General features: G+C 34.3%; 1 protein-coding gene across 1 annotated transcript in view; it reads right to left on the bottom strand.

Moving 5' to 3' along the window:
• The window catches only part of FAM168B (family with sequence similarity 168 member B), a 41971-nt gene that overhangs the window by 11378 nt on the left and 6951 nt on the right, over positions 1-23642 (bottom strand). The window contains exons 2-3 of the mRNA XM_001365994.5: positions 21258-21338; positions 16971-17054 (exon numbers count right to left, since the gene is read on the bottom strand). Of these exons, the coding sequence (XP_001366031.1) occupies positions 16971-17054; positions 21258-21327 (154 nt within the window). The 5' untranslated portion in view covers positions 21328-21338. The remainder of the gene's footprint in view (positions 1-16970; positions 17055-21257; positions 21339-23642) is intronic.

Raw genomic sequence — 23642 nt, forward strand, 5'->3', positions numbered from 1 at the left:
AGGGATGAACAGGCTTCACCAGACTGCCAAAGATAGTTCATGACACATACAAAAAGGTTAATAATGCCTGTGTTAAGAGTTAAATATACTGATGTTAGTTTAACCAAGTCAGTAAATATAACAAAACCATGTACAAAAAAAGTTATTTCCCTGCATTCATCCCATTTGGACAAAGAAATCCACTGGAAAAATTGGTTTGTATACATTTGCTTTGGGGGAAAAAACAGCCATATATGGTCATATAAATTTTTCACTGATTTTCCCTGAATTTAGAAACATTCATGATATACAGAAAAGACTTTTTCTTTCCCTTATAGAAAATAAAAATTAAGCAAAAACATTTATTACATCTTTGATATTGTATATAACATTTTGTGCTAACAGATGCAAACTCTGTCATAAGGAAGCTAATTTTTAGTATCTGTATTTTGAATCAATTTGTTCTTCAGTTACTCAGAGTTCAGCTTTCTTTTAGTCATTTTCTCAAAGGGATATAATCAGTCATATTTTTCTTCCAAATCTTATTTCACTCCATATCAGTTCACAGAAATCTACCTATTTCTCTAAATTCCTCAAATTTATCATTCCTTACTTACTCTATTCCTCACATTCTCATATAAGCTAGATTGTAAACTTGGCTCTGATGCAATAATAGCCCATCCCCTTTCTGAAATGTGAACCTTTCAGGATTATCTTATCCTTTTACAAAAATTCATCTTTTCTTTTGTTTGTTTGCTTTAAAATCCTTACCTTCTGTCTTAGAATCAATATGGTGTATTGGTTCCAAGGTAGAAGAATGATAAGGGCTAAGCAACAGGGGTTAATTGCCCAGGGTCACACAGCTGAGAAGTGTTCAATGCCAGATTTGAACCTAGGACTTCCTGTCTCTTCGCTTGATTCCCATCCACTGAGCCACCCAGCTGCCCTCTAAAAATTCATCTTTAAAAGCAACATGTGGCTTGATCTCAGGGTTTGGCCTATACAACATCTATGCCTTATATGTTTTAACAAACTCTTTTTCTTTTTTCTACTTCAATTTCCTAAAGTTTGCTGATTTGTTGGAGTGAAGCCCTAACCAAGATTTTTTTCCCAACAATTTTTGGTGCCTGAGCTAGGACACTTTGTAAGTGGCTCTCACTGGAGAAGCACAGTACTCCCTCAATGGCAGCAGAGCATCTTTTGCTTCACTGTGGGCAAAGGTTTACTTCCCTAGTGGTCAATCTGCCATGAAATATGAGAGAGAATTGAGCTCCTTCAGCTCTGAAAAGAATAAGGACATATAGGTCTTGATACCCAAATTTTTGAAAAAAAAAATTTTTTTTTCATTTATGCATGAAGAAACAGTGGTCCCAGAACACAGACAGGGTAAAGTGGCTGATCTTTGACTGACAGCAACCTCAAAAGACAATACTAGTATCAAATACAATTAATTAGTGCAAAATAAAATTCCCATTGACTTCCCAAGGCTTGGCTATCATTTAGCTAAGGGGTATCTAGGACTGGAATGGAAGAACTTAAGACTGGCTTCAGTATTTAGATAATTATAGAGATAGAATTTGGCCAGATAGACAGATACAGGACTTAGGATTGTTATAAATTATGCATGTTGAAAACTTTAAGTCAGAAATAATGCAAGACTAGATAGATTAATAATAGTTCTGATAGCTGTCTTTTCAAATTGAGAATGCCCTAATTTACCATGACCATTAGGTTCCAATATAGAATTATGCAACATTTCCATTTAAGCTAGAGATAGCTAAGATCATGGCACCTTTAAGAACAGTTTTTTAGGAAATAATCCAGGAATACATGTCCTCTTTCAACCAGGAGATACTGGATTATGGCAACAAGCCAGTCCACTGTTTCTCACTGATCTTTAACCACTGTCACTGACAGAATTAAGACCATTGGAAAAAAGCTATTGTGCTTTTTGGAGATATGGCTGAGCTTAGATGCTTTTCTCACAAAGTAAGAGAAGGCAAAAGACCTGACCTGTACTATAATGTCAGAGAATAAACCTCATGGCCCAGGAAAGCTCCCAAATTGAATATTATAGGGGAAATGAGCAACAGATGCAATAACAACTCTCTATGATGCTCTAGAACAAGATGCCTAATAACTGATAGACTGGGAGTCCATAGAACTCCTCAATTCATTTGTGTGCTTCCATTCATAAGTTTGTTCAGTTAGATATAGAAAATGAGAATGATCTAAACTACTATTTCACCTTATGTTAATTAATCAGCAGCAGACATGTAAGATGAATTGCTTCTAGCTAGGATGTTTCATGGAAATGTGAAAGTGAATAGCGTTATAGTTAAAGAGCCTTGATAGAAATTAACATAAATGGCAATCTTTTTATTTGCTCAGTGAACATGGGACTTTATTAGCACTGAGATGTTTCCTTGAGGTTTTCAGTAGTTAGCAGGTGGGGAAAGATGTGCCTTTTAATATCCACTCCCCTGCTTTCACTTATTTTTGATTGTGTCTAATTGCCCTATTTCTATGTATGGGAGGGACCTGTTATGAAATTTTGAAGCCATTATTCAGTGTGACACGGGAGGGATTCAGTTAGAAAACAATGAAATTGATTTGGCTAATTGGGTAATTTAAAAAAAGAACCAAAAAGGTTTCTAGGACTTCTATTATATGAATTGCCTCCTCCTGTTGCAAAACTTGCACACTAGTGTTGGAGCTTGAACCCGAACAATGTGGGATTCACAGTTATTTGACCCTGTGAGGATATAATCTGAAGCACCCTTATGTTCAACAGTATATGACAATTTGGAGGCTGTTAAATCTCTTAAAAAAACTCATCATTGCTTATATTCACTGGGGGTGATAGTGTCTTACCAGTCACCCTGCAATACCCCTGTATTGTCCTACCTCTGTACCTCTTTATCTAGTGATATCTAATGATTATTATTGAGAATTTTGTAGTCTTAAAGGTCCCCAATTGGTCCCAAAACCTGTTTCCACTATCACCAATATTCCTGACAATAAAAAAAATATATTTTGTTATTGACCTGTCTGCTTTTTTTCAGTATTCCATACATTTAGACTAACAGTATCTTTTCATTTTTTACTTAAAAGAACAAGCAATATACTTGGACTAGGATGTCAGAAGGTTATTATTAATCTCCCACTCTATGTGCAAGATTTGCGCCTACCCCAGAGGTAAGCCTTAATTCAATTTATGGATAATTTATTGCTCGCCTCTCCTTTGCAGGAGAAAGACAGTTTTCTTCATAAACTTCCTTTACAAAAAAGGGTCCTCAAATCTTCCTAAGGTGCAGTTTGCCCTTCCCACAGTACAGGTAGCTGGGTTACAAGCTGGGCCCAGGCGCTAATGATAGGATCCAGAGAATTCTTCAAATGCCAATAACAAAGACAAAATAAAAGGTAAGCAAACCTACTAGAGACAGTTAGATGCTGCAATCCTTGGATTTTAGCCCTAGGGAATTAACAGCTTATGTGCCAAAATCCTCAAATCCTGACACCCTCAGGAACCTTAACAGATGATGTTAAGCAAGTGAAGCAGGTGAAAGGCTTCCTACCAACTTTGTAATTGCCAAATTATTATGTCTTTTTCCTTTTTTGTACACAAATAAGACAGTTGCCTCAGGAGTCCTAACCCCAAAATTAGGAGGCCATCATAGAACCACCAGTTACTATTCTTGTCAAAATTGCTGAGCACAGGACCTGGACACATTAACCCATGTGAAGCCTGCCAAACTAACCTCATCCCAGCAAAGGAAGCAAACCCCTGATCTGCCCTTGGAACCAGCTAAGCTGAGAAAGGCCCCTTGCACCAGTTATCAACCACTAGTTTATTTGACTTGGATAAGTAGGACCAAATCCCTCAACACGCTCTTTATCATGCATCTGTTATTTATACTTCACACCTGCTCTGGTGTACAAAGGAGAGTTCAGTACTTAGGTGTGCATCTGTTTATGGAGCTTCTCTTGTTTGTCCTCATAAGGCCTGTGTGTTGTTTATGCTTATAAGTACCTCCCTTAGTGCAAGGAACTGATTCCCCAGCCAATTCCCAAATCATACCCAGTAGCCATTAGGAGGATGCAGTTAAGGAACAATATAAATCTGAAAATGGTGATGCACCATAAATATGGATAGCACCAAATGGAGGAATTATTGAAATTATTGTGTAGAATTTCACCTCTACTGCCAGGTTAATTCAAGTGAACCCATGATTTGCCACTCCTCTTTAATTGGTATACATTAGTCCTCTTGTAGGACAAGCTGTACAGATACGCATGATAGCTTTCTCTTAAGAGAGGCTACTCTCATAAAAGGGAGCTACACAGGTATACATGGCTGTCCTCTCATGAGAGGGCTACAGTACATGTCAATCCAAGTATAGAAAAGAAACCATAGGCTTTGATCCCCTTTTAGAAACTGGTTTAGAAATCTGCATCTACCTGGTGGAGTGGCTTGTTCCCATAATCCAATGTCTCCTGGACTGTAAACTCAGCTCTGCTATACTAGCCCATCCTCTTTTTTGAAACATGGAATCTATCAGAATTCTCTTTTCTTGGGGGCAGCAGGGTAGCTCAGTAGATTGAGAGCCAGGCCTAGAGACAGGAAGTCTTAGTTTCAAATCTGGCCTCAGACACTTCCCAGCTATGTGACCCTGGGCAAGTCACTTGACAACCCCCCCCTCCCCCAATTGCCTAGTCCTTACCACTTAGCACTTACACAGTATTGATTCCAAGTCAGAAAGTAAGAGTTAAAAAAAAAAAGAATTCTCTTTTCTTATTACAAAAATTCATCTTTAAGAGCAATGTGTAGCTTAAGCTTTGGGACCTAGTCTATACAACACACAAACTCTGTGTGTGTGTGTGTGTGTGTGTGTGTGTGTGTGTGTGTTTGTGTTTTATTTTCCCTGCATTTGCCTGATTCATTACAATGAAGCCCTAACCAAGATTTTTCTTCCAACAGTTATTTTCTAGCTAGACTACTAGGCAAGTTGATAGTGACAAAATGAAAAGCCTTCTCCCATTCACTCTTCCTTGGGAGTCCTGATCTGTCTTTTCTTAGACACTCAATTCAAATCTACTTTTCTGCTGAGGAGGACATCCTCTGTATTATCCTATCAACAAATAATTTAGTAATGAGGGGATGATATTTCTTTGGCCTTGAAATATTAATTTAGTTTTTTCCTTTCCTGATTTTTCAGGTTTTTAAAATTTTGCAACTTAGGCCACTTTTGCTTCCTTGTTTCCTTTCTCAATGCCTACAAGATAAAATGGGTTTTAAGACAGTTAAACAAAATGATTTCTCATCCCACAATGAAGCCTTTGTTTAGCTGTGATCATAACACACACATTTCATTTGAGTCATTCATTATCTAAATATATTTAACTTTCTTGTATTTGGTTAGTTTGTATCATGAATGTTATGCTCATCTCTAGGTGTTTCTAAATGAATGACATTATTCAATCAGTCTTCCTTTTCTTCAAAATGTAAAATTATTTTCTTGGAGAATTAATCTCAGCTTTTATAGGATGCAGCATTGAGGGGTGGGGTGGGGGGTAATAGCCCAAATCTTCTTTGCTTTTCAGAATACCCATTCTAATTTTTCCATTTGCCAATAAATGAGGAGTAATCAGGTGCTATTCTGTCTGTCTTTGAAATGTGAAAGGCTTTTGATTTGCTCAATGCAAGACCTGTTTTTGGATTTGCCATTTCTGAAATGTGAATAGGCTATTTCTGGTTAAGATAAACTTAAAGCTTCTTTCTACTGAAATTTTAGGGATTCTCTTGATCTGTACTTTGCTATCTACTTCCAGTATTTTTGCCCAATATTTCCCTGACATAATGCCCCTTCCCCCCACCAAATGATACCCAATACTGAAATGGACCTTGGGGTTTGAGACCACTCTGGTGGACCAGAGTAGCTATAGACTTTTTGAAGGGAAGACTGGGGGAGGGGGGGGTGTTGAGAGAGAGAGGATTGGAGATAGGGTAGTAAAATAGTCTGATTCTTTTATTCTCTAAGAATTACTTTATGATTGTTTATTTCACTTCTCATCTTGATGTCATTGCTGTTTTTGATGAATTAAGGGACAAATTGTATTCTGACATAGCGCCTACTTGTCATACCTTCTTGAGATTTCTCTCCTTTCCACTTTAAATATACTTATTTAGATTTAAAAGAACTTAATTATAAATATACAAGTGGTCCTATTGCCTTTTCAGGAATAGCAAATCTATCATTCTCAATATTCTACAATTATTTGCCAAGGCAACAACAGTAGTTCCATTAACTAAGACAAGAACATGAGTTTGCTATGGGACTAAGCAAGTATTTAGGATTTCAGAAACTTTTGCATTCTTTTAATTTACAAATTGTCTTAAACTGCCATACTTTCAAATCTACTTGTTAAACTCTGTATCCTTTTTTTCTTTAGGAAGACGGGATGAGAGATGGAAGAAGTAGAGATTTAGAGCAGGAAAGAAACTCACAAGGTCATCTAATCCAGCACCAGGTCACAGAATGGGAGAGCCATGACCTCTTTCCTCTCACTCCTGAATACAGTCCCAAATACCCCACTGATGATGTTCTGTTTACTTCATTCTGAATCAATTCATGAGTCTTCCAAAGTTTCTCTGAAGGGTGAATCCTTCATGTTTATACTTTCTTATGGCATAATAATATTCCATTACATGCAAATGCAGCATGAAAAAATGGATAGTGGAGACTACCTCAGAGACAAGAAGGACAAATCTTAAGTCCCATGCTTTTTTGATTAACTGATTATTTACTATAGCATGATGTAAATAAAGTATTTAATCTGTGATCAGGAAGGATTAGATCCTTAACTAGCCTCAGATATTTACCAGCTATGTCATCCTGGGTAAGTCACTAACCCTTTCTGAGCTTCAGTTTATTCATCTATAAAATGTTGGTAATAATTTTCCATGACTCCTGGGCTTGTTAAGAGAATTATTTAATAAGATAGTACATTCTGGAAATGTTTGATAAATGCCAGTTATCAATAATTTAACTGACTCTTAAAGATTAATTAGAATCCAAACTAAAACCAAATAAATTTTAATGACAATATTCCATATGTTGCATGAAAAGCTTACTTTATTAGTTCTAAAAACTGTTTTGCCAAAAAAACAAAAGTCTGTCATAAGAAAGACAATGAACACTTATTCTATAATACTGTATGTGAATAAGTTCCTTTCTTTTTTTATGTTACCCAAAAGTATCATTAGGTATACAAGTGGTTGCTAATGAGGATCTTCAAAAATTAGTTATATTGACATTGTATCCCAAGTGTTTTGCTAGTTGTTTTATAAATAAATACACACACACATTCTCTCAATTTAATTTTTTCTGAGGGTAGAAATTATGTTTTTATGTATCTCGTCTCTTTTCTCCACCTACATGAGTAGTATAAAGCAATATAAATATGGCAGATGTACAATACTAGTTGTTCATGCTTTTTAGGACAGTAAACACTTAAAACTAAAGAAACACCTACTCTTTCAATATGACCTATTCAACATTATGCTTTTAAAACACATCCAAATGCTAGCTTTTAATGAACTATTTTATAACACTTCTCTTTAAAAGATGAATACTTGGAAAGTCAAAGCCAACTAGACTTTGTTGTATGAATTAGATTGAAGAAAATAATTTTCTTATAGTATTTAGCACAGTTACAATAATTAATGCTTGTTGAATGAACAAAAGACTATTAGTTGGTCCACACTATCAGATTACTTACTAACACCTGTGAAAACTAAATTTATAACATAGGATTGACTTTTGTGGAATAAGAATAATTTGTCAGTAAAAACTATCAGTAAAGCCAATGAGATGCAAAGGACTAAAGAAGGAACTAAGACTATTTACCCTGGAAAAGAGACAACAAAGGGGAAAATAATAGCTGTCTTCAAATATCTGAAGGACTTGTTGAGTAGAAGAAGAATTTAGTCTTGTTTTCCTTGACTTTAAAGGAATAAACTAGAAGCAACTGGTGGAAGTTACAAGAAAGTCATTTAGGTGTTATGTAAAGAATATTTACTCAAAATTAGAGCTATGTAAAAGTAGAATTGACTGCTTCAGGAGATAATGGGTTCCTCCACACTGGAAGTCTTCAAGTAAAGGCTAGATAACAACTTATAGAGGATTCAAAGATTCTGTTCATGTATGTATTGTACTTTCAGGTCCCCTCCCTACACTGAGAATCTTTATTCTGTATCATAAGCAGTGTAGCCAACTGGTTTTCCTCTCCATTGCTCTTCACAGTCTTATGAATCGATATTGCTCTTAATAATTCATCCATCTTTCCCTATAACATCTTACAAATGAGTTTATATCCTGAACTGGAATTGTCCTTAGTTTCTCTGTTTTACCATCTGGCATTCTTGTTTCTAGTAATATTTGCTTATGTCAGTCAAACTTTTCTAGAAAACATTAAAGGAAATATTAATAACTAGAACACTTATTTCCTTTATCCTTGCCTTACTTTTTGGTGTCAATAGCTTATCTGGAAAGTCAGACTGATGTTCTTATAATTCATGTGCACCCCCCATCCACCATTTTATCCTTGCTTCTAGTTTGGTATTTATTTTAACCTTTGTATTAACTCACTGATAAACCAACAGCAAACAATTGATTTAGAAATGACTCCTTAGTAACCAATTGTGACCATTACAGAAAAATGGCATGTTTTGGGCATATATTACAAAGTAACATGTTATTTGCTGCTAGATGTTCAGTACCCTCTTTGTTCTTAAAGAAAGTACTCATCATACACAGGCATGAAGCTTGTCCTACAAGATTGTATTTAGTCATTGATTAATCACAAATTACTTTTCAAGATATTCCTTACTTCAACCTTTGTAATAAAGCCATCAGGTATCAATGTGTAGATGCTGATTTAGTTTGAAGGATATCATCCAGTTCCTTCATAGAATTTTTCTACCTCTTCATCCTCTCCAGCAAATGGTGCACATACTATGATTATCTTCAAAGAAGTCCTTTTTGGACTATGCTTATCGAGCACTGCAAGATGATCAAACATCCCAAGAAATGATCTTTCTTGTAGTATCTTCCCTATCTAAAGAAAATTCATGAAGTTTTCTTCAATTTAACAACAAATTCAGTCTTCTGTTTTAATATACATAGAAAATGTCAGTATTAACATAGTACAGTTTCTACAGCAGTATTTCAATTCATTTCTCACTGGAAAAGGATCTCACATTATGTGGATTCCTAAATTAATAAATATATATAGCCTGTATAAAAACTGACTCATATCACTCTCTGCCACAGCATCTTTTCTAAATTCAAAAAATAATTAACCTTACTAGATTCAATTCTTTTCAAGATGTACAAATACAAATCAATAATGAAAGAATAGAGAAACATCCATCACTTGGTTTGAGAAGACTAAAATAAAATAGAACTGATTTATCTTACAACCACACAAAGTCTTAACTAATTTTTCCCTTAACTAGAGTTGCCCTAAATTCCCCAAGATTTACCTATATGCCATGATAGCCAGTGATTAATAAAATTCTACTGCCAACACAAATGTGCCAAAATTTTATTACTAAGAAACATCTGTATATTTTAACCTTAATTTTTGAATAAATTTTAAAGAAAGCATCAAGTAATAAAAATGGAATTCTAATTCTAATATCCAACTTAGCAGCTAGTAAATTTTGCTAGTGTTAGTATTTTATATAAGCAATGTTTCACAATAGTAGATTATATTCTATGACTTATTTATGCAAAAAAGTGGCTCTAGCCAAAAATACATATTTAAATAAACATATTTGAAAATATGATAACTTGTTTAATTTGGTCCAAGAGAATTGCACTTACCAAATAATAAGTTTAAATTTAAATCTCTTTGGAGTAACCATATATTTAAAATAATAAGAGCACAGCTCTTCTACACTATCCATATTATAAGGGAAGAGGTAATACCAAATTTATCTCATATCCCTCCCTAGTTATCTAGCAAATTCCTTGAATATAATAGGTACTCATTAAATATTTAAACATAAATTATGTGATTAAGAATGCCAGCATCTAAAGATCCATTTCTTTAGTAGGTTTAAAAGTTTATAATGGTAAAAAACAATTTTAATATAATACATTCATTTTGAGTTTTTAAAAAATTAATTTTGAGAAAGGACTTTTCTCAAATAAATTTTCCTCAAAGCAAAAGCCATCACATTCACTTCAATGCACAAGAAAACACTTTGAAAATAAAACTAACAAACCATTTTCTACCTCAACCGTCATATATAGTATATTCAGCCACTCACCTAAAACCTATTTTTACCTCTGTCATGCAATTTCATTTAAAAGCCTAGCCTGTTCATGGAAGGCAAGTATGAATTCTACTTACACAACTCCTTTCCCTTCCCACCAGGAGCATACCTTTTAACATTTAAGTGTTAGAATTTAGTATTTGATCAAGTAATCTCCTTTAATCTTTAGTTCCACATTGCTGCAGAAAATCAGTTATCTCTCACTAATGATCCACAGGAATCCTGAAAGTATTAAAAAAAAATCTAAGAACTTAAAGAGTTCACAGAAACAAACATTAACCCTACAAGCTAAGCAACTCCCTTGTACAGCACCTTAAAAATCTACACTTTTATTTCATATGCATATTTCCCTACTTAAAATATTTATCATTTCATCATTACTCCCTCCAATGACATAAATAACAAACCATGTAAAGCCTAGCAAATGGTTTGTGAATAATGAATTTAGCCAAGTTTAGTTTTTTTGGTTACTGAATAGATAGAAAGTCCGTCCAACCAACCAACCAACCAACCAACCAATCGAGTATTCTGAAATATAATAATTCTTCAGAAATGCTAGCAATATAAGAGCCTAATTAAATTACAAGGCCTTTGAATTAATATTCTCATTGTTCTTCCTTATTTTTTTTCCTTCTAGGGTAGAAGAATATATTAGATGTGCTGAATTCAACTAACCATTATTAAGTATTTGTTAAATAATGGTGTAAGAGAGAGAGTTGCTCTCAAATTCATATAAAGACCTGGTTTCAACTCTGGCCTTAATTTCCCCTAATGGCTTTTTGATCTTAGGTAAATCACTTAAATCTTTCAGAATCCTTAGATTCTCTAAGACTAAATTGTGGGATAGTTGATTTTCATTGGCTGAGAGAGGAATACACTTAATACTCCCAAAATTGATAAGACAAGTTCAGATTTTTTTAAAGAAGAAATAACTATAGTGGCTATGAAGAGTGAGACACAATTTTAGCCAGTATTTATTAATGAATAACCAGAATGCAAAACAGAATAGGATATGTGCAATAGGAAGGATCTAAGTGCTATGGAAAATTCAAAGAAAGATAATTTCTTGGGGAGTACTGTAGGAAAAAAATGCAAGTAGAAAATAACGATATTCTGGGCTTGAATTTTTTAATGGAAACTACCAATAGCTATTCCTAAGTTTTGGTATCATCCCTTCCTTGGGTCAACAAGCCTGGTACAATTACTTTTAACTCCTTATCTCAGACAACCAACCAGCTTGTCCCAGTTTATATCTTCATATATTACATAAAATTTTTGAAAGAATAGTGAAAAAAATTAGGAGTCTATCTATTTCATTGCCTATATACATTCTCTCTCTCTCTCTCTCTCTCTCTCTCTCTCTCTCTCTCTCTCTCTCTCTCTCTCTCTCTCTCACACACACACACATATTCATATATACCCCTAATACATGCATTATGTATTAGAAACTTGGTTTCCCTATTTCATTCAGGCTGAAAGTATAGTACCACTCAAAAGTTAAACTCTACTGCTGATTAGGGCAGAAGCTTAGACCTGCTCCATATCCAACTTGATTTGCCCTTTTGTGGGCAGACTTGCAGATTTCTACTTGCAGGGACTAATTATACTGATGCTAGATGTAGTGTGAAATATTAGACTCATGATAGGTCAGAACTTTTGAGCTCAAGTGATCCACCAGCCTCAGCCTCTCCAGAGGTAGGAACTCTATGCAGACACCACTACATCTGGCATCAACTTTGTTCTAAAAAAGCAGAAAATTGGGAGTGGGGGGAGAAATCTTAGTAACAAGTTGCCCCCCTAACGGTCTCATTATTAAAACATATATATTCCCCCCAATGGTCAAAGGCTATTACTAGACAGTTCTCATAGGAAGAAATCCAAACGATGATTGGCCATAGGAAAAAAAAATCTCTAGCTCACTAATTATAGAAATGCAAATTAAAACTCTAAAGTACCACCTCACTCATAAGATTGGTAGACAAAAATGGAAAATGACAAATGATGGAAGGGCTAAGGGAAAAGATATGCCCCAAAAATCTATTAACTGTGAGTAAATACCCTTTGACTCAAAAAATATAATTAATAGATTTGTACCATGAAGAGATAAAAAAAGGAAAAAAAGACCTATCTGTACAAAAATGTTTACAGCAGTATTTTTGTAGTGGCCAAGAACTGTAAAAGGAGAGATTTTATATCAATTAAGGAATGTGTGGAAATTATGGTCTATGAATGTGAAAGAATACGACATATAAAAAAAATCATGAAGGGCATGGTTTGGGGAAAACCTGTATGAACTGATACAAAGTGAAGTGAGCAAAATATGAAAAACTTAGAATAACGACATCATAAAGACAAAAAATTCTGTCTTTAGAGACTCTGATAAACACAATGACTTACCACAACTCCAAAGAATTAATGGTTAAAAACATGCTATCAACCTCCAGATAAGAGGTGATGGACTATGTCTTTCTTTTTTAGGGGGGAGAGGGAGTGGGCAGAAGTAATGAAGAAATTAATTTTGTTTGACTACACATATTTGTTACAGGTTTTTTTTTCTTGCTTTGTCAATGGGTAAGAAACAGAAATTAACATTGAAAACAAAATTAAAAACTGAATTTAAAATGTTTTTGCTCTAGACAGTTGCACTTTTAAGAAACGCTAGCATATCATCTGAAAATAATGCTATACTAACTTCTTTTATTTACAAAGTTAATCCTAGCATCCTTTTCCTGTCTTCCTACATTTGCTACAATTTCTACCACTATATCAAATAAGAGTGGCAAGAATCCTGATTCTTTTTATTTTTATATTATGCTGAGGGAAAAAAGTCTATTTTAAAAGTGTTTTTAGCATAAATTAGGGGTCTAATCCTAGGGGTCTAGGTGGAATGTCAGGCTGTTATCATCCAAAAAAAAGTTAACTAGTAAGAACAGTTTAGAAGCCATCTACTGCTATCTAGATTTTTTTTTTCAAAGAGGGGTTGTTCTTAACATATGATTCATGAATGTGTTCAGTTTTTAAAAAATAATTTGATAACTATATTTCAATGTAGTTTTTCCTTTGTAATGCTATACATTTTACGAATTAAAAACATTATTTTGAAAAAAGACGTATCAATAGACTACAAAAAAGGTTATGCAAGGGTGCATGCCCCCTCCCCAAAAATTAAGAATCCTGTTTTAGAGTCATTTTTCTTACCTTACTCTTAACTATTATTATTTCTTAACTACTCTTTTTTTCCTTTGAAAATAAATTTCTTAAGGAAAAAAACATACATAATCTAGGTCATCTGACAACGAATACATCCAGATTCAATGAAGTCAGATACTTTTTGAGATGTTCAAGGCCACAATAATAAAATGTCCAAATAATGAGCTTTAAGTTGTGGACCAAAGGAATATGATTCTTTGAGAGCAATTTTAAAAAGAAACTGATTCCTTCGAAAATTAGGGTTGAAAAAAGTGGACCAGGTTGGAAGCTCTTTACAGTATAGATGGCATATTAATAAACTTTTGTACTGCGCTCAAAGGTCAGATAGATAGATAGATAGATAGATAGATAGATACCCAAGGCAATGCAAGACAAAACAATTACAAATAAGATCCTGATAAGATAAACTTTGATATAAAGTTCTCAATTTTGGTTTAAAAACTACATAAATTGCACAATTACAGAATAAAAAGGCATTACTAGAAAGCATACCAAATGAAAATGATAAGAAGTTTTAATAGTCTATAAGTTCACACTCAATCAGCAAGGTGATGGTGATTGGCCAAAAAAGGCAATGTGCTCTTAGGTTACATTAACAAGAGAATCAATATCCTTGCTATATTTGGCACTAATTAAACCATATCAGAATACTATATCTAATTCTGGACATCACATTCCTAAAGTTGAAACATGCCCAAAAGAGGGTAACCAGAATGGGGAAGAACCTAAAATCATGCCATATAAGGAGCAGTAGATATAACCAGGGATATTTAACCCAGAAGGGGGGGAGGGGGGAAATTATATATATATATATATATTTTTTTTTTTTTAGAAAAGGGAAAATAACTTCAAATATCTGAAGGATTGCCATGTAGTTGCATTAAAATGCTGTGGTCTCCCCTAAAACACTCAACTTGGAGTAATGGGAAGATAAATAGATCTCTTTATTTGTTGACCTATCAAAATTAGACTATATATAGCAAACAAAGTCAGTAAATGTTGACAGAACTAGATGATAGGTATTCATACTTATTTAACTATATATGTTTGTGTATAAGTATGTTATATATACACATATGTATATGTGTATTGGTAAGTTTATATAAAGATAGGAAATTCACTATTAACTATCAATATCTAGTATATCTAGATATATGATCTATACTGAGACAGAGACATACAGAAAGTTAATTCCTATCTTGATTCCATAATAAGGATTTTTCAAAGGCACATTCCAAGTGGCTACTTGTATCTCTTCTATTCCAAACATGAAAATTTGTAAAATTCCTATGACATCAGGTCCCCTGAGGTACAGAACAACTTATTGTTTACTCTTCCCCATGGAACTGAAATTCTATTCTATTCTCTCTTTTTCTATGGGCTCTCTTTTACCTCCTCTATCAAGAGTTTCTGAGGGGCAGCTAGGTAGCTCAGTGGATTGAGAGCCAGTCCTAGAAATAGGAGGTCCTGGGTTCAAATGTGACCTCAGACACTTCCTACTGTATGATCTGATACTGGGCAAGTCACTTAACCCCTATTACTTAGCCCTTACTGCTCTTCAGCCTTAGAACTAATAAACAGTATCAATTCTAAGATAGAAGGTAAGGGTTTAAAAAAAAGTGTCTGTTACTTGCTAATAGCTTGTTTCTGCTATGTTATCCCTTTCCCTCTGATTTTCTTCCTCCTTCTTTCCCACCTTCATATCACTCCCAGTATTTAGGATAGGGTCTTATACAAAGAACACATCAATCCCTGCCCAAAGAGTGCTCATAATTTAGTTTCAGAGACAACATAAATACACTTAAGAGGGGAAAGGTCCACAGAATTAATCAACAAGAAATTAATCATGCAACAAACATTTATTAAGTAACTACAATGTGCCTGGGAAACACAGACAAAAATAAAGTAATTATCAACAAGAAATTAATCATCCAACAAACATTTATTAAGTAACTACAATGTGCCTGGGAAACACAGACAAAAATAAAGTAATTCCTATCCACAAGGAGTTTATTCTCTATCAACACATGAGTTCAATGAAGAGGTTCAATAAATGGGCAGTGAAATTTTTAAGAATTCTGAGGAAATAGAAATTTTCACAGAAATAAGATTGGCCTTGATTTGGACAGAGAAAATATTGCTAGATATTGGGTGCACAGGGAAGGTTAAGACAATCAAAATACAATAACAGAAAATAAAAAGACATGGTATGAAGAGTTGGGACAATTCAGGGATCAGTGAATACAAGATTTTAAGAACTAAGGCTGGAAAGGTAAGTGGAGATCAGACAATGGAAGGAGATTTGAATGCAAGGTCAGAGTATGTGAGGCACATTAATCTGGTGTCAGTGTTAAAGATGACTTGGTGGAAATAATACCTGGAGGGTAAGAAAGTCAACTAAAGGGCCAAGTAGAGGGCTATTAAACTAGTTCAGATGAAAGATAAGAATCTGAGTTATGTGGTGGTAGTAAAAATGGGGATAAAGAGATGTGAGGGATATCATAAAGGAAGAACCAACAGAACCTGGAGATTGATGGAATATAAAGAAGCAAAGAAGATTTCCTTCACCCTTCTCTTCAAGGAAGGAAAGAACTTCTTCCATCCTAATAATCAAGGAAGTAGCAGTGGTATCAAAATCAATCAATCAATCAATGAACAAGCATATGTAAAGCATCTACTATATCTTGCCAGGCACTGTGCTAAGTACTATGGAAACAAAGGCAAAAGTGCAATGGTCCTCCAACAGGGAAATGTTCCCAGACAAGTGGTAAATTATATATATCTATATTGTAATTTGTTCTTTATTTAAAATTTGGATGGATGAAACACATGCTAGTTAAACAGGGAGGAAATATCACATCTTGGAATTGCCTTTGTGTTTAAAATGCTATACCCAAGATGGTACAGAAGGTGCAAAAGTCTTCTTCAGTTACAACATAAATTTCTAAAATGTGAAACATTTTCTAAACGTAGAGAAGATATGGAAAATAATTATATTCAAAACCAGCTTGTTTTTATAGTAGAGAGATACTCATGTATATGTGACAACATTATTATTTAGGTTTAATGACAGAGCAATTAGGCCCAGGATCAGAAAAGGCTGAGTTCAAATATGGCCTTAGGAATTTACCAGCTCTGTGACCCTAGGCAAGTTACTTCATCTCAAATGGGATTAATAATAGTACTTATTTCTCAGGATTGTTAAAATAAAATTAGGTATTTGGTAAAGTATCTTGCAAACCTAAAAAGGTACTATATGTAAATGCTAACTAGTTAATGTTGTTCCTAGTTACTAAATTGAAGCTTGGTATCAAGCCACCATCAGAATCGCCTGAAGATTGTCTCTCAAAATGTCCCATTATTTCAATTAGCCTTCTTCTATGTTATGATAAACACTATTTTTAAACTGTTAACAACAAATAATCTGTATGCATACCTGTTTGGAAGGTAGGATTTGCTCCAGGGTACATATTAGGGGAATAGGCAGGAGCAGCCGCTGCATAGCCCATTGGGAAGCCAGCTGAAGGGGGAAAAATTTCCAAAGTTATTCTCAAAAAATAATAATGTTTTACAACCTGGATTGTTTTATGTACTTAAAAGAATATGAAAATTCACATCCAAAATGCCTGATTTACGTGCAAAGTCAACACAATATAATATGCTACTACACAATGTCTCCTATCATCTTTTTTTCAAAATTGTCATGGGCCATGTTCAGAATGGTGTCCGTAAGCCTGAGATTAAACACATATAACCAAAAGAAATGCGAGGCAGCATGGTAGAGTGGGTAGAGAGCTGGATTTGGAGATAGAAGATTCAGATCCTGCCTCTATCATCTGTTAGCTATCTGACCTAAGGCATTTCACTTACAATCTCATTGTTCAGGCAACATTCTTTTCTAAGACTTTAAGATGCAGAGAAGGTGCAGGTTTAGTCAACTGCTGAAGATTAAAGCATGACACTAAAGGATCTTAGGATCAACAAAAATGTTTGTGGCAAATTGCTAGGATTTAGTGGTTCTGTGAGTTATAAATCTACCTAATATTGTGCAGACAAATTTAACCAGCTTAGCAACAAAACTGTGAAAGACATTGTCAAATAACTTGATGAACTCAAAAGATAGTTTCTATACTCAGCATCCTAATACCTCAATCAAAAAATGACAATGGTTTTAATTTTTTGATGACTTGAATTTAGCAGAATTATTTTCTATAATACTTATAAGCTATATGTTTAATCCATTCTGGATTTTTTATTGGAATTAACAAATTTAAGGGTTTGGAGTTTTCAGAATTTAACTTCTTTCCCTTTTTAATAACTGGAATGAAATTTGTCAATCTTCATTCTTCAGGCAACTCTACTATTCTTCTCAGTTTCTCAAGTATGTTTTAGAACAGTCCTAAAGTCACAATTCCTCATTCCTTTTAGTTGAAAGATAATAGGACTTAGGAGACCAGAACTCTTGATTAAGAGTTTATTCTATTTCCAATTGAAAGAATGTTTTCCTTGATGAATAAGTCAAGTTAGTCAAAATTTATTAATCACATAATACTGTACTGTATATACACATATACATATGTACATAATATAGTCATTTACCTAAAGATTGATAGCATAGTAAAAAGATAAAACATGTTTAATAATGAGAGAATAGTTCCATATTAGGAGGATAGGAAAAGAAAGGTAGGGAAAATGCTGGCTCTACCATTTACCTGTGTGACCGTAGTCAATTCATACCTTCCTCTCTGGGTCTCAGTTTCTTCATATGCAAAATTAAGGAGTTGGACAAGATAATCTCTTAAGCTTTCGTGAAATTAATGACCCAATGAGTACTTTCAATTGGATTATCACAAACAATCATCCTGGGAAGTAGAGGTTATTGTTGATCCCCAATACAGCAACACTAAACAATTCTTGGCTGGTCTCAATTAAATCTAAAATAACATTCCTTCCTTTGCTTTCTTTACCTTCTTAGAGACAGAAGATGTAATCAGACAAATTAATAATTTATCAGATACCTTGCTTTTAGGAAAATAAGACACATAACTGGTCTATAGAAGTGTAAAGTCTATTATAAAAATCTTGCCCCATTTGGTAATTTGCATTAGAAAAAGTGTCATCCACATTCCCATTCAGTCAGGCAACTATATAATAACTTTCCTTTTGTATCTCTTTTTCCTCACTTGAATGTTTTCTCTAAAATCCCTGCACTTTCAGAATCATTCTATACAGAGAGGAGGCAGGGTATCAAGGGTGATAGAAAGAACCAAAGGGTTTTTTGAGCTGAGTTTCAACTCAAGCTACTTAATAGATATCTGACCTTGAACAAATTACTAAACAATCCGTAAATCTCCACACATCTGTAAGGTAGGGATAATAATAGTTATAAAAATCTACTTAACAGTTATTGTAAGAATAAAATAATACAAAGATCATTTTGTAAATAATAAACTATTGTAAGATTCTTTATTGTTATTATTCAGTCAGTGCTTTTCGTCCTTCCCCTTCACAGAATTCTGGCATTTCAGAGTTTAAAGGGACCTCAGGGCCATCTCATTGAATTTATATTTGAAAAAGAACTATTTCTATTTGGCCATTCTGCCTTGACTGGGGGACTGCAACTGAGTGAAGAAAAATTTGATCAAAGAAAACTAATCAAAGCAATCCATTCCACTTTGGGATAGCTAGAACTGATAATGTGTTTTCCCTTACATCCTAAATATGCCTCAGCCAGATTTACCCATTGGTCCTAGTTTTGTCCTTTGGGGCCACACAGAACACCAATCCACCTTTCAAATGTTAGCCCTTCAAATATTTAAAGACAGCCATTACACCTTCCCTTCTGTAAGATCTTTCTTCTGAAAACTAAATAACCCTAGGCTCTTCACCTAATCTTCATGTGACATGAACTTGAGGCCTTTTGCCATCTGACTACCTGCCTTTATATATTTTCTTTTATAAACCTTTACCTTCTATCTTGACTATCACTTCTAGGGCTGAAGAATAGCAAGGATGAAGCAATTTGGGTTAAGAGACTTGCCCAGAATCATACAGCTAGGAAGTGTCTGGGGTCACATTTGAATCCAGGACCCTCATCTCCAGTCCTGGCTTTCTTTCTACTGAGCCACCTAGCTGACCCTTTTCTCTATACAATTTCAAGTTTTACCAGTATCTGGTACCTGTGGTACTCCTAATGAATTGAGTATTTACTAATTTTTTATTATGTATGTATCAAATACTACACTATTCTAATTGGGGACATGAAAAAAAATCACAAATAATTCTTGCATGCATGGGATTTACCTTCTAGGGGGAAAAGGGAAGGAGAACAAGAGGGTAGATATGAACTAATCTTAAAAGGGAAGGCACTAGAATTCAAGGAGCCAGGAAACTCCTACAGAACTCTTGACAGAAATCTAAAAATTCTCTATTACTGTCAAGCATAACAATCACCACCAAAAATATACAGGTTTGAAAGAAGGCTAGGTTGGGGGGAGGGGGGGTGTAAGCAATGAGTTTGTTTAACATATGTTGAATTTGAGATGCCTAGGAGGTATCTAATTCGATATGTCCACTAGGTAGTTATTGATGAATGAAACCCCAGCAACAGTCTCAGACTGCACATATGAATGTGGAAATCACACAGAGAGATAATATCTGAATCAATGGGTGCTGATGAAATTAACAAGTGAAATCAACAATACAGGAAAAAAAAAACAGGCCCAGGCCAGAGTATTGGGGGACCACCACAGTTATTAAGCATGACAGACAGGTAGGGGAACTAAGAGTGTCCTGAAAAAAAAATATTTTTTTTGTCCTGAAAATATCTAAGAGAGAAAAGCAATCAAATGCAACCCAAGATTCTAGGATTGGTATTCCCACAGCAACTACATTGGGATTATCACCTCCTTATAACTCTCTTAATGCAGTCTAAAATTAAATTAGCTTTCTTGGCTACAGTATTACAATAATGATTCATATTAAGTTAGTAGTCTTATTCAAACTCCAGTAAAATAACAGGATACTAATGATGGTCAATCATATTTCCAAATAAATTGAGCAATCAATGAAACAGAGATAAATCAACTTTATAAAAACTAAGATTTTAATAAGCAGCGCATTACTAAAATGAACCCGTTGGAAAAAAAAGTCTAAGCAACAAAACAAATTTTTAAAGTTGGGTACTTTTTACATAATCAGTTTTATAGGCACAGAAACAAACTCCAGGGTTTTCAAAACTCAGAAGGAATAAAAAGAAAGTAAACTGGTTTTAAAAAAGCTACAAAGAACTTAAAAGCAAATGGGAAAGCCACCAATGTGGAAAATGGGCCAGATCGCAGGATATAAAGAACTAGTATAAAAAAGTAGAGAAGATAAAAAAAAAAGCTAAATAAATGAGAAACAATTTAAAAACGCTCAAAAAACACTTTCATTTTAAAACAAAAGAAGGCTGGGGCAGCTGTTCCCTAAGAAAAACAAATTACTATCTAACCAATAAAGTTATTTGCTCTATTTACACCTCGTAATACTTCTAATATTTGAATGTTTAAAAATTTTCAAATCAGATGAATTTACACCCTTTTCTCAACCTTATATAGTAAAGTGAAAAGACCAATGTTTGGAAATATGCAGGTTTTATGTTGTTAATCTATTCACCTTCTAATAATATCAAAGAATCATATTTTCAAAATTCAATAACAAATATTAGTTTGTACTGACTTACCTGGATAACCAATTCCTTTGGCATTTGCATAGGGAACCCCTGAAGATCCAGGGCTATAAACAGGATTCATGATTTCAAGAACTGAAGAGAAAAGAAAATAAAGTTTAAGTAAACATCTAGTTTCTTAGATTCTTCTATTGGAACATTTCAAAATACCAAGATTTCTCTAGGTAGACTGGTTTATCCGCAACATGAATTGTATTATGAAAGTCTTACAGTAACAAAGAAAATAGCCAGTTCTGTTTATTTTAAATGACTAATTTAGGAAATAAACTGTAGTTTTGGTTTAAGAGACGCTTTTCTAGTTTCTTGGGCTATAAAGAATAAATTGTCTGTCAAAATGGTAGTTAATCAAGATGATTCAATAACAATGGCAGCAAGAACTTGAAAGTTATGCATTACCAATTAGTAAGAACCATGGCCTAACCCACTCAGTATTTTGTTTTAAGGGATGTTCGGTGGAGGGCACAGTTATTCTATCTGAAGTCAATCTTCAAAGTTTAGTGATTATAGTTAACAATTATGTAGCACTTTAAGGTTTGCAAAGCACTTTACATACAGTAACCCTCACAACAGCACAAGGTAAGATATTACAGGTATTATGCCCATTTTATAGATGAAACTGAATTTTAAAGGAGTTCAATGATTTATCCATGATCACATAGCTATTAAAATGCATAACTGGAACCCAAGTCTCTCCTGAGTGCAAAGTACTTTCCAAGACATCAGTACATCTCAAGTACATTATATAATAGTCTGTGAACAGGGTTTTATCTATTAATCAGCAGTTATGTCTATTATATAATTGTAACTGTTCATAATGATTATACTTAGGTTCGCTGTAACCTCCAAACATTCCCCTGAATGACAGTCCCATTTTTTCCCAATAGATATTACACATTTTCAGCCATATATACTGCTAGCAACTCAAACATCATAAAACTGAATTTCTTCTTATAGTTAGTTCTAAGGAAGGTTTGATCGACTTGATTTTTAAGAACTCTTAAATGATGGGGGGGGGGGGAGGGGAAACCTACTGTGTTATATAATTACCATAGTAAAATAATGGGGGGAGGGAATAAAGATTGCAGAACTCCATCAGTGCAATGACCAATAGTGACTGAAATACAACAAAAAAATAGCTATGTGACCCCATTTGGGATTTTCTTGGCAAAGATACTTTAGTGATTTTACCATTTCCTGCTCTTGCTCATTTTATAGATGAGATGAGGCAAAATAACTTTCCCAGAGTCACACAGGTTAAGTGTGTGAAGTCAGACGAACTCAGGAAGACTCTTCCTGATTGGAGGTCTCACACTCTATCCACTGTGACATCCAATTGCCTGAAAGAGATACTTTCTAATTATTTCTTGTGGGTTTTGCCTTGCCTCCAGATGGGGTGGGGGAAGGTAAGATGGGAAGATGAGAGAATGCATCTTCTTCTTTTCTAATAAATAAAACTGGATCAAGTAAGGTGATTCTAGTTATAGAGAAGCCTTTGAAAGTTAGGGAAAAGAATTTATATAGTGTAGAAATCAGAGGTCAATGAAGGGTTTTGAGAAGAATAATGTTAGAAAGATTCTTTTTATCATCAATTGTCAGATAAATGGAGAGATGACCCTAAAAATCAAGGAAGCTATATGTACCGGAGTGTCTTGGACTAGAAGGCTGACAATGAAGAGGGGCAGAAACAAGAAACTTTCACATGAAAAATATCAACAGGATTTAGTTACTATCCCAACATGGGGGGGGGGGGGGGATGAATCAATTGACTTCTCACTTTTGAGCCTATGCATTTAATAAAATGGCATTGTTGTAACATAAATCAGAAGACTAAATGGTTTTGAAGGAAAAATGATGAGCTTGGCTTTAGACACCCTGAATATGAAGTGAGGTTAGAGATGAGGTTTTTAAAAAATGTGTTCTAGCTCTAAAATTCTGATTCTATATCAAGGATTCGGCTAATAAAAACTTATCAGGGAGAGAAAAATGGAGATGGGGGTTGTCAGACTCAAACACAAAACCTGAAAATTAGAACACATCATATCTGGTCATTTTTAAAGTGGAAAATTCTTAAAAGGGTTTTACTGTACTCAGACATGTTAAATATAGCTTCAAATGAATGGCTAAGTAAAATACAATGAGTAATAGAGCTGTTTAATTGCCCCCAACCAAGCAAATTAGTATTACATGCCCAGGGCTTGAAAGAAACAAGGCAGAAAACCAGTAAGACTTTCCATTAGACAGTCTCCTAACCTCTTCAGCCCTTCCCTTTGTACAGAAGTAAACCTCTTTGAAGTATATCTCATTTAATTTTCAGATCTTTCCCACAGTTACTTTCTAATACCATTAGCATTTTCAAGGAAATATATGTTTAAGAGTAAA

Source organism: Monodelphis domestica, chromosome 4 (genome assembly GCF_027887165.1).
Source record: "Monodelphis domestica isolate mMonDom1 chromosome 4, mMonDom1.pri, whole genome shotgun sequence".
Classification (NCBI taxonomy): Eukaryota; Metazoa; Chordata; class Mammalia; order Didelphimorphia; family Didelphidae; genus Monodelphis; species Monodelphis domestica.